Source organism: Salarias fasciatus, chromosome 22, assembly GCF_902148845.1.
Source record: "Salarias fasciatus chromosome 22, fSalaFa1.1, whole genome shotgun sequence".
NCBI classification, from domain to species: domain Eukaryota; kingdom Metazoa; phylum Chordata; class Actinopteri; order Blenniiformes; family Blenniidae; genus Salarias; species Salarias fasciatus.
The window spans coordinates 4,757,988-4,769,936 of NC_043765.1; the positions used below are offsets into that span (position 1 = coordinate 4,757,988).

Here is an 11,949-nt window from a genome sequence, read left to right on the forward strand (position 1 = left end):
TATTATCACTGCGCCGGGACCTTTGCTCTCCTCGCTGCTTGCAGGCGGTCGGTCTGCGCTGCTGCTTGCATGAGGAACCTCAGCTGAGGAAGTGGAGCTTACTCAAACGTTTTACACACCAGAAGGTGAAGTGTTCGGGAAATGCCAAGGATAGAAGTGCTGACCTGTTTCGTAGTAAATTTACTTCTGAAACTTAACAACACAACAACAACCCTCACAAAATACGGGTTAGTCATGGACACATCAGCAGCGCGTGTGTGTGTGTGTGTGTGAGAGAGCAGCGTAGATGATGGCAGATGAGTCCTGATCTCTCCATGTCAGCCACTATCACACACCAGCAGGGTGGAGTGGACCTGACGTGACCCCACATGACCTTCTCTGGAGTTTCACAATCTGCTGCATTTTCACATCTGTATTACGTCGACCTCTACTCATTTTCTACTGGGTATAAGGTTTTGGAATATTCTTCTTACAACACAGGTTCTGTGGAACTGTTGGATTTCTCTGTAAAACTACCAAGAAATGACTGCTTGTATTTGGTGTTACATAAACAAAGCTGAACTGAATTAAACTGAATCATCTGCTTCAAAGAAATGTAATAATGTTCCAGACATTTTCTGTCTTGATTTTGATTTATTATCAAATTAAAAGTGAACAGAAATGCTGGTCAAAATTAAAGGATTGCAATCAATCATATTTAGACTTTCCAGAAGAGTTCCAGCCCAGTGGCCCAGTGGCACAGTGGGTATAAAAGAGGGATTGGTTTAAAGCGAAACTGTCAGGAGGTCATGAATGTGATAACTCTGTCACGTGGTACTGAAACATTAAAGGTGGGTGAGTCTGGAGGGTAAGCATTAAAAAAAAGTCATGGGTGTGTTGAATCAACACTCTTCACTGTTTCACTGTTAACAGTTGTGGCTGAATGGGAGGAAAATAAATGAAAAACAGATATTTCTTTAAAAGTTCAAAACTGAAACCCTTTATCAAATCCTGCCGGTGATCTTATTAACAAATTTACTATAAAAAGACTGAAATCAATGAACTGATTGCTAAAAATATAAATAATGCGCATTAGAGCTTCAGCTGTTACTCAGAGGTTTTTAAACACTTTGAAGTGCTGCATTTTTTAAAGAAACGACTCCACTCGCACGAAAATACCCATCACAGCTTTAAAACCTTCAGATTTAGACTTTAGACTTTTAGACACCTCACTGCTCTTTCTAAGAGCCCAAATCAGACATTCAGCAAAGCTTTATCTCCACTTCAACTTTACTCGTGTAGCACCAGAAACAACAGAGAAGAATTCAACTATTCCACTTCAGCAGACTCAGAGGTGGGGATTTATTTGCCTTTGTTGCATTAATATATTTACAAGCAAAATTCTTTCTTATTTTTATCAGTGAATATAGCGAGGCTGTGTACTTCGAAAACACTTGCTGGTTCTGATTCCTTTGTAGAAGATGCACTGGGGCTGCGGAGCATATGATGATCATGAAGATCTGAAATTAACTTATTGGTCTGAATATAAGATGAAACTGATTGTGGCTCGAAGTTAGAAAAAGGTTGATTCAGTATTTACTCATATTCACAGTTTGAGTAAAAATACATGGAACTGAACAGCTGTGAAAATAGCAGGATGAGGACATGAACATGGGAATGTTAGTGCAACTGGTTGTAAACCGTTCCGTGTCGTCTCCCGGGTCGTTGGGGTCATCCTCAGACAGATCTCCCGCCTCACTGGTTTCACTCCACCTATCCGCACTCTCACGCTCTGGTTCCACACGCTCCTCCCATAATGCATCACGCTCACTGCCATCCAAAGACTTTGAGATGAAGCTGAAGTTTTCTACTGAAGCAGGATTTAATCTCCTGTTTCCACGGATTCACAGACAGACTGAGACTGACTGGGCAGTGTTGTCTCCCCCTCTGGAGTTATCCTGTACCCTATCCTGGGTGAGGTGACCCAGACTGAAGCCAAATAAACAGACGTGAGACGCTTGAAACTTCTGAAGGACCCGCTGACACCCTGAAGAGGCGAGGCCTTTCTGCTGGAGAGCAGCAGAGGCCGTGGCGAGCTGTGAGAAAAGCTGCTGGGATATCATCTGTCTCCGCTGGTTTACTTGAAGTGCTGACAGTGACGGTGACCGAGAGGCAGCGCAGATAAAGAAATACACCTTGGCAGGCTGTCTTCATCCTTTAAGGAGGAAAAATGACACAACTGCAGACACATCAGCACCCTGCAGAGCGCCCTGAGCTTCCGAGGAGCTCCCATTCCTTCTCCTTCGCCGCTGAAGGTTGCAGATGTACTCAGAGAGGGCGGTAATGAAACTTGTGATGTTAATGCAGCTGCACTGGAGCTGGGCTATATTTAGGAGCGATCTCGGCCGCGGCGCCTGCGCTGCCTTCTGCGCGTGTGTTTGTTTCTGGAGCCCGCTGCGGCTCGAGGTGTTTTAAAAAATGTATGGCGAAAGGGAAACGTTACGCTACAGAGGCAGGTGGCTGCCGGCGCTGCTGTTGGAGGGATGTGAGAGGCTGAAAGGGAGAGGAAAAGTGCACGCCGGTAATCAGCTCAGGCCTGAACGCTTTACTGCACTAATTCTACCGGTGGAAGCGGCGTATCCATGACAACACGCCAGCAATACGATTACTCCTTTTGCTGCTGCGAGCAAATAAACACATTCACATCACGCTGGACTTGCCCTTAACGCCCCTGTCTGAGGCTGTTGATTGTCTGGAACACCGGTGTGAGTGTGTGAGTGTGTGTGGCTTTCTGTTTCTGCATTGGTAAGAATATCAACCTGATCCTGCACACTGATGTCACTGTGAGGACAAATCTGAGGCTCCCATGAAGAAAAGTAAAATAAAATTGATGAAGACATGTTTTAAAGTTAGAAATAACTTGGGTAAATTAAGGTTAAGTGATGAGTAGTTACACTGAAGAATACTGCGGGGAAAAATGTAATATGCTCCTGTCGTGTGTGTAGTGTGTGCATGTGTGTGTGTGTGTGTGTGTTCTTGTGTGACAGAGGAGCCATAAATGTCCCTGCTGCACTCTGTACGCCTATTCTCAGCTTCGTCTTACATGTCTAGACATGTCAATATTCTCGCCCTTTTATAGTTTAGTGAAACACTCTTTATCGCACTGTCTCTCTCTCTCTCTCTCACACACACACACACACACACACACACACACACACACACACACACACACAAACACACACACACACACACACACACAAAGGGTGACACCCCCTCCGAACACTCACACACAAGCACTCTCAATAGCTCTGACACTACACACACTGAGTCACAGATTACACACTGCGAGCAGTATGTCTGGGTGGTTGCCGGAGCGACTGATATATCGAAGCGTTTGAAATTCACACCTCTGAAGAAATGCTTCACATTAAGTCATCTTTATCGTCTGAACACAGTCAAATCGTTACATGTGAAATATTCCAATCAAGAATTCAAACGAGGTGAATTTACTCGTTTTACCTCTTGTGGTCAGCCGTCAAACCAAACTATTTCATAGCATATCGGGTTCCTGGACACACACACACACAAGCCGGTGTGGATATTTATCGCCTGTGTGACCTGCATACACAACATGGCTTCCTCATACGTCTGTATCGACTGTGGAACCAAACCAAAATCCCTCTGCAGTCCTGTAACACGTGCAGGCTTCATATTTAGACGTGTGTGCTTTACAACAGGAGAAATCATGCAGTTTGTTATTCATACATTTAAAGTAAAACTCCTGAGCTCGCTCAGAGTGAGACTAACAAGAAGTTGGCATGGAAACAAGCACACGGTATATGATAAACCTGAACGCCTCTACTTCTCACTGTCCAATTTTCTCCCATCCCACCAGCTGTTGGACTCTCAATTCTGATAAAAAGCTTTGAGTTCAGCTCACCGTCAACTTAAAAAAAACCCTGCAAAGTAGCACTCGGCATTTTCTAACTTGTTTTCACCCTCCTCGGTCGTTACAGGGCCAGCGTGAACGAGTTTACTCAGAACGGTGAGCAGCGTCAAACACTATCTGTCTCCGAGGGTCGGTCTTGCTTCAGACTCTGATCAGCAGCAATAACATCAGTGGATGAGGTGAATTCTCATCAACCACACAATCTAAACATAATTTAAATACTTCCACAGCCACCAACAACAAAAACCAAGGAGTGAGTAGTTTGTTTTAAAGATTCTACCAAAAGGTGCTGAAGTGGTAAAAGACTCTAGGACTCTAGGGCTCTGTTTACATGTTTCAGGGAAATTCATTATTTTTGAGCATTTGTTTCAAAAAAGTTCCACATTTACACAGCAATGCTTTGAAAATGATGTCGGCTTCTACAGAAACTGCAGAAAGGCTAAAAATGGTGTCGATAGCATTTTGGGAGTGATCTGGATGAAACTGGGGGTGCTGAGCCAAACAGCTGGGCTGTTAGGTGGAGCTGTCAGGCGCTCTCTGTGTGCTTTTCTAGTTTGTGTCATGAAGAAATGTCTGCTCCTAGTTTGACTATTGTATGTGTTTTATTAGCAAAGCATGTGCTCTCAGCTGGTGAATAAATCATCAAAATAAGACTGTGAGTTTTTTTTAGAACTCTATGGACAATGAAAAATCAATTTTGACCACAATATCATTAGGAAACCCTTACCTTAATATTAAAATTACATCTTGGATGTAAAGTAACTGTACTAAATTGCAAGGTTTTCACATTATTCTGCTGCAGGGCCACACAAGGGAAGAGCGTCTGAACTTAAACTCCAGAACCTCTGAAATACTATCAGATCCCAAGCTTCCATCGGAATCCATGGAAGAATGCTACCTTCGAGTTTATACTAATTCTTACTGACAAAACAGTCAGATTCAAACCATGTACACAACAACTCATCATACTTTATTAATTCCTTTTTTTTCCACATAAAAGAATACTATTTCTTGAAAGGGTCCCACAGTGGTGACCTGTCAGTTGTGGGATTTTAATGTGAACTCCTAATCTCAAACCCACTTCTCCAACCTCTAGACCATCACTAACACTTATCTGACAGTCTTACAAAAACAAACAAATTCAAAATGTCTGCATGCAATGGACTCCATTCTGAACATCCAATAAATTACGACAACTCGGGTTTCCTTCAGCATAACACAAATGAAAGCCATCACTTTGGCCCTCGTGTCCACTGCAGCTGATTTTAAGGGATCCTTTCATAAAGGGGCTGTTTTATGTGTGCAACCGGCAAAACAAACAGCTTTTGTTGGAAAACAACCGAGTTCTCTGTATGCGGCCCAAAGCACTGGAAAATCTCTCATCTTAATTGCTGAAATGGCGGCAAAGAAATTAAACAGTATTTTGAGTAGTTACTTTGTGACACTGTGAGCAAACAATAGTAAAGTGTACATGAGTCATAGCAGGAGCACTTTGATGGCACTGCTGTAACCCTCTGAGAGATAATGAGAGTGGGAAGCGCTCGGCTTGAGTGCGTAAGACAGCTCGCACATCCCTCCCAGTGTCGCCATGCGGCTTGGCTCGATTTCACGTTGGCTTGACGAAGGTCCTTACCTGTCCCCGGGCGTCCCATGATGATCTGTTTGCGTGGAGCAGGGTGGGGTGACTCAGCAGGCAGTATGAGCGGCAGCAGGGCTGTCGGCGTGGGATGACAGGCCACCGGCTGTGGCAGCGCCCCTCCAGAGGCGTCCTGGTGCCCCTCTGGTTTTCTCTCCCTCTCCCTGCCTCCAGAACCAGACGAGGACAAGACCGAGCCCACCGAGGCCGACATCGATCCAGGGGTGGAGGAGCTGGAGAGAGCGGCGTGACCTGCTGTGGCTGGAGTCAAGGACTGCACAGGAGACAGCAGTATTTGAAGAGATTTTAGATTATTCCGGACAGGACTGGTTGAATCGGGTCATTATGATACAAATAAAAGCAAACCACTGAATGAAGCAAAATACTGTATGTTAGACAGGTGGTTCAGTCCTAAGCAAAAACAAAAGCAATTTAAAATGTCTATCTGTGTTTGGATGATTTCTCACAAATAACCCTAAAGTTTATATATCAAACCAGTTGATCACTATAAGGTATAATTGATTATATGAAAACAAGAGGAAAAAGTAATTTTCCCAAACTCTGATCTCAACAACATGAAGTTTATTTGGGATTACAGTTGAGCTCCATCCTGTCATGTCTTAAAAAAAATGTGACCTGACTGCACCAATGCTGCTTCAAATGCTAAGATCAGCACACTAAATATTTATGTTTTTCTCTTGGTTCAGTTTATGTAAACTGCACAAAGAATTAAATACTATTTCACACAAACAGATAAATTAGACATGATGCTCACTTTTTATTCAGAGCTCAAAATAGCGACATGGCCATGGTTATCATCAGTTAATAAAAATATCATTTAGATGTTTGCTAAATATTCATGACGGCACATAATTCCTTACCGAACTGGAGGTGACAAGGACGAGCGTAGAAGTGGGGTTGCGTAAGAGGACTGCCCCGTTGGTGGTGGCCCCGTTGATGGGGACAGGAGCCTGGAGGCCTGGTGGGGCGGCGTGTTGTGGCTGGCTGTGCTCCCTCGACCTGCTTCTCTCTCTCCTTCCTAAGGGACCATCCGAGAACTTGGCCAGAGGGACGTCTGGGTTACGGACGATGACGGGGGAATCACGGAGAGGCACGATGCGGCGTGGGGAAGGATCCTGGGGTAGGGGTGAAGGGGGAGTCGGCGAGACAAGCATGGGCGGAGGTGTGGAGGCAGCAGAGGACGGGGGCCTGCTGGTGGCGCTGCGAGGCCGGGAGAAGGACAGCGAGGATGGGGTTGTGGGCTGACTCTGAGGTGAGAGGACTCTAAAGGCAGCGGGGCTGTGGCCCAGCGCTGGATCTCCCACCACTCCACCGAGGCCCACCAGCTGCTGCTGGTCAGGTTTGGTCTGATAGTCCTGTACTGCAGGCAGTGGAGGGGGTGGGTGAGAGTCGAGTTTTCTCTTACTCGGGCTCATCGGGACTGTGAATGTAAGGTTGGTTGGGAAAGTGGGCACAATGCCCGACAGGTGGCGCTCTCTCTCGGCACCTGGCGTACCCATTTTGGTGCCACTGAGCTGCCGAAGGCGCCGTGGAGTATGTGCAGGTGGAGTTATGGGGCTGAAATTAGCTGGGCGGAAGCCAAAGAGAGGGGAGGGTGAGGGCGAAGGGGTGGGGGAGAACGGTGACTGGTTAGAGATAGGGGAGAATGATGGCGTGCCGGAACGAGAGCCCCCCAGGGACACCAGCATCGTCGCCGCCTCACACTCATCAAAATCGAAGCGAGAGAGGTCCTGGGGTAGCAGTGATGGCAGGACGAGGCGGGGGCGAGAGTCTCCTCCGCGGCTGCTCGCCTCGCTGCTTTCCCGGGATGTCTCGTCCCAGTCGAACTCTGAGCTGGCTCTGCCACCACTCAGCCGGAGGTCAGAGGGCGTCAAGGTCCCCGTGCTGCTGGCTCCCCCTCTATCGCGGCCACCTCCACTGGCCTCCATCTCCTTGGTCCTCATTGAGAGGTGTCTGGAGCAGTATCCTCTTCGCTGGGACTCTTTAGAGCAGCCCTCCCGAGAGCACAGTCTCCTCCACTGCTTTCCGTTGAACTTCTTACGGATGCCTGTTGGCGTGCAAACCACATCTCCCTTCTTGTACTTTTGCTGAGCGGCCGTCAGCGGAGTCCGGGAGCGTGATGAAGACGAAGTCGAGCCTGATCCGGATCCACCACCACCAGCTGCTCCACCGCTGGGAGTACCTCCCCCGGAGACCTTCTCTACTCGAGAGGAGGGTGTGTTGGAAGAGGAGATCGGAGGGAGGGGAGGGAGCTGAGGGGCGGTGATGACTGCTGCCGGGTCAAGGCCTAACAGAACAGGAGATGGAGGGGGGTGGGGGTTCAAGGCCAGGTGAGCAGGGGGGATTCCAATGCCCCGCACCACAGACAGGTGGGGATTGAGGTAGCCATGTGGGGGCTTAGAAACAATGTGGCGGTGTTGAGGAATTGTCATGGGCTTGGCCCCAGGGGCGATAGCCCCCATCGGGACCATGTTAAAATGGGACACCTCCATGTCTTCTTCGGGGGTAAGTGGCATGTATGGGTGGTGCTGCTGCTGTTGATGCTGTTGATGCTGCTGCTTGGCAGTGTTCTCCCTTTCTCTTTCTCTTTCCCTCTCTCTTTCCTGTTTTCGCTGGAGGTCCCTCTCTCGCTCCAAGTCCTTTTCGATCTCCCACTCTCGGCCGGGGGCCAGACTGAGGACTGAACCCGGAGTTACTGGAGAAGTAATGTTGTGACCTGATGTGGAGGAGACAGGAACCAAGCCTGGGTAGGGTATCCCTCTCTCTAGCACTGACCCCATGCCAGGAGCCATTCCCCGGCTCAAACGGCACACCTCCTGCTCCACATCTATATCTTCCCTTTCCTCTCGTTCTCTTTCTTTATCTCTGATCCCCTCTTCTCCCTCTTGTCCCAAACTAGAAGGCAAACCCAGGTCCCACGGTGGCAACAAGAGCCGGAGTGTTTGTCGGGAGACCCATACAGCCTGAGGAGCACCTCTGCCATCTTCCTCTTCCTCCACAGACTGCGGTCGATCTTCAGACAGCAGGACACGGTAGCGGTTGGCCACTGCGGGGTGTGTGTCTACCCGGGTCACCACGCCCTCTCGATACCACTGGATGTGTCCCTCGTTACCGTCTTCATTACCAAATGGCACACAGACACGAGTGCCAATAGGTATTGCATGGACGCCAGGTGGTGGAGCATCGAGGATAATGTCCACAACTCCTGGGGGGCTGTCGTGTCGATACGGATAACGGCACAGTGTCTTTTCTCCATTCAACTGCACCTCCAAGCTTCCAAATTCACCGCTGACCTTGCGGACCACGCCGGCCCTGAACACCAGCTCTGAACCCGCCCCTTCATTCCTCCGTTCGCCTCCTCCCTCTTCGTCACTTCTCCTCCTGAGCTGGCGAGCTAAGATGCGCTGATTCTTCAATCCTTTCGCCAAGGCGTCGGAGAGTGCATCGGGGAGACTGGGCGCCGTGTGTGTAGACATCTGTGTGAGCGTGTGTGCATCTCCAACCACCTCCAGATCCGCCGAGTGCTCGCTGGCGGTGTCCGTTGAGGAGCAGCGAGGCAGGGGGCTCGGGGACACTCGCTCTGCATCTGTTCCCCCTTCACTTCCTCCGGGCCTTTCCCTCTCCACTCCCAGTGACAGGGTGGGGGGTCCTGGTGATCCCTGAGGCCCCTCCCTGCCAGCTGTCCTGTTGTGGAAGTCGTCCATCAGGCTCCTATTCTGACTGCTGCTATCAGAATGCGAGATACTGATGTCAGATCCTGGACCCGTTGACCCCTGGTTGAGGACGCCGCCGCTCAGAGGAAGAGGAGGGGGCGTGCAGGAGGCAGGGTTGCTATGGTTACCAGCAGTAGTAGATGAGCAGTGTTCAGATGTGTACTTCTTCTTAGGAACACGGGCCTTGAAGGTGGCTGTTTTTCGGCTGGCGGCAGGGTTGGGACTGTTGTTGGCACTCGGTGTGCTGCTGTTACTGGAACTGCTGCCGCCACTGTCACAGTGGCTGCTGCCGCTCGCCACCGGCCTACCCGATCTGTCATCTGAGGACGACAACAGTTTCCCAGAATCCATCACAATCGAGTCTGACAGGCTGTCTTGGTGCAGACCCTCCCCTTCGGAAGAATCTCTCACCATTGATTCCACCTGAGACGACTCTGAGTGCGAATTCGATGAATAGGAGGAGTTTTGTGGGGATCGGCTCCTTTCTCTGTTCTCATCTGAGTCTCTTTTCTCTCCTCCATCTGAGGAGTCTCCTGCTCCACGCCGCTTACCCCCTTTGGCCCGAGTGGATGGAGGAGAGCGCCGGCCCTGCTTTTTTATCGGCTTCATCTTTTCATCTACTTTGCCTTTTTTCCCTCCGGAACTCTTTTTATCTATTTATATGAGGGATTCTCTTTAGCGTTCCTCTCTCTTGCTCTGCCTCGTTTTGTTCATCTGCTTTCTCTTCCTGCCCTTTCTTGTTATTTTTCTTTACTTTTGGAGGCTCCGTTTCTCATCCTCTCATGTCCACCTTATTGCAGAGACTGAAAAAAAGCAAAGAGGAGTGCGGGTTACTCAAGTGGCGAACACATTCAGACATGCACAAGCTCTAATCACTGCACAAGACAGCTACTAATTGCATGGCTTTGGGAAGAAAAGCCACTGATTGAGTCTAAGCCAAAAAATTTTTTTTTTAAATATTCAAGTGATATCAAGGTAATTCAAAATGAAAGTACTGCAAAGCAGGGGCGAGTAATCACATACGATTGAAAAAAGCAAACAAACAAAAAACAATCAACATTAAAACATCAGTCCAAGATATGCGTTCCCTTCCAGACGATCCACCGCACCACGGCAGTAGTAAGGAACATGACTCATCTACAAATTCATTACACATTAATTCATTACATAACAGCTTCTACTCACATTACACAAGGCCTGCATCCATACCAGGTACATATTAAAAACAGGAGGCTGTATTGTAGGGTAAACACAATGCAGGCTTACAACACAGCATGGAAATAGTGAGAAGAGCTCAGCAATTTGCCCAGACAAGCCTTTCTGCACACACACACGCTCACACACTACTTCTTGGCTGGGGCAGTAGAGGCGGGGGAATTCCTTCTTCGCTCACATACTGAAACCCTCCCTTTCTCTCTCTCTCTCTCTCTCTCTCTCGCTCCCTCTCCGTGGCGACCTTTATCTATGTATTTCAAAGTGGAGTCAATCCGCCCCTACAAACTCCATTTCCTGTGGAAGCCCATTACCTAACTTCCCGTTACTTCATTCCTCCATCTCTCTGCTACTATCACACTTTTCTTTCCCTGCCTGCGTTCTTTCTTTCCCTGCTATCGATTTTTACCTCTCATCTCCCTGTTTCCCTCCTCTCCTTCCACTCGGTCTCTATCCTCCTCGTGCGCTGCAGTCGTCCAAAAAAGCAGAGCTTCTCAGAATAATTGTTATTCCACACCAGAATCATTCAGTAGAGCTCTCAGCCATGCCAGAGTCATTCAGGATATCTGCTGTTTCCACACCAGACTCATTCACAGCTTGGCCTTCATTTAGCAAGTAAAACGGATTGATCTTGCTGACTTGTTGAACAGACGGCTGTTGTCATTGGACTGGTTTGGTGGCTGTGAGGCTGTTTGGTGTGGGACTCGCCTCAGGTGGAGCTCTGCCTTGTTTCTTCAAGCACAAGTCTCCACAACAGAGTCAGAAAAGATGTTAACGACATGCAAGAGAGAGACACCACACAGCCCCTCGATGCTCCGTCGTCTCTTTTTTTGGGGGGTAATTTCTCACTCCAGCTGTGATATTCGCTGTCAAAATGTTCTGTCTTGATGTCTGTCAACCTTACACTAGGCATGTCTTCTTGTCACTGAGTGTTTGGCTGTCAGTTAACTTGCATGTGTGCCTGTCTGTCCGTGTTTCTACATCCGTCCTCCTCCCACCAGTCTCTTTCTTCCTCTGTCTGCCTGTGTCTATTCCTTTTTGCTGCCTTCCTGTTTGTCTGCGAAGGCTCGCATTCATTCAGGCCCTTTTAATATCTGCCACATCATAACGGCAGGAGAGATATTCATTTTCAGAGATGAGTGGAGTCTGTCTCAAGGCCACACACACAGCAAACATTTATGTGATGATAGTTGATAGTGCACATAGAGAGCCGGAGAGCTCATAGCCATCATTGTGCACTATGTAAATCCCTATTTAGGACAGACAACCGTAGGGCAGCTAACATAAAATAATTTGGCAGCTGACCTTACTTGGTCACGATAGAGGTATGCTTACATGTGTTTACTCAGTAGTGTTCTGTGTACAACAGCTGGTGTCACAGTCATGGGCCTTATGATAACAGCTTAAAGGCAAACTGATGCAACGCACGCTCCTGCTGG

At 48.3% G+C, this 11,949-nt stretch overlaps 1 protein-coding gene across 2 annotated transcripts in view; it reads right to left on the minus strand.

Moving 5' to 3' along the window:
- The window catches only part of cica (capicua transcriptional repressor a), a 32,399-nt gene that overhangs the window by 18,233 nt on the left and 2,217 nt on the right, over positions 1-11,949 (minus strand). For both annotated transcript variants that reach the window (XM_030082198.1, XM_030082197.1), the window contains exons 2-3: positions 6,446-10,101; positions 5,562-5,838 (exon numbers count right to left, since the gene is read on the minus strand). In XM_030082198.1, the coding sequence (XP_029938058.1) occupies positions 5,562-5,838; positions 6,446-9,907 (3,739 nt within the window). In that variant the 5' untranslated portion in view covers positions 9,908-10,101. The remainder of the gene's footprint in view (positions 1-5,561; positions 5,839-6,445; positions 10,102-11,949) is intronic.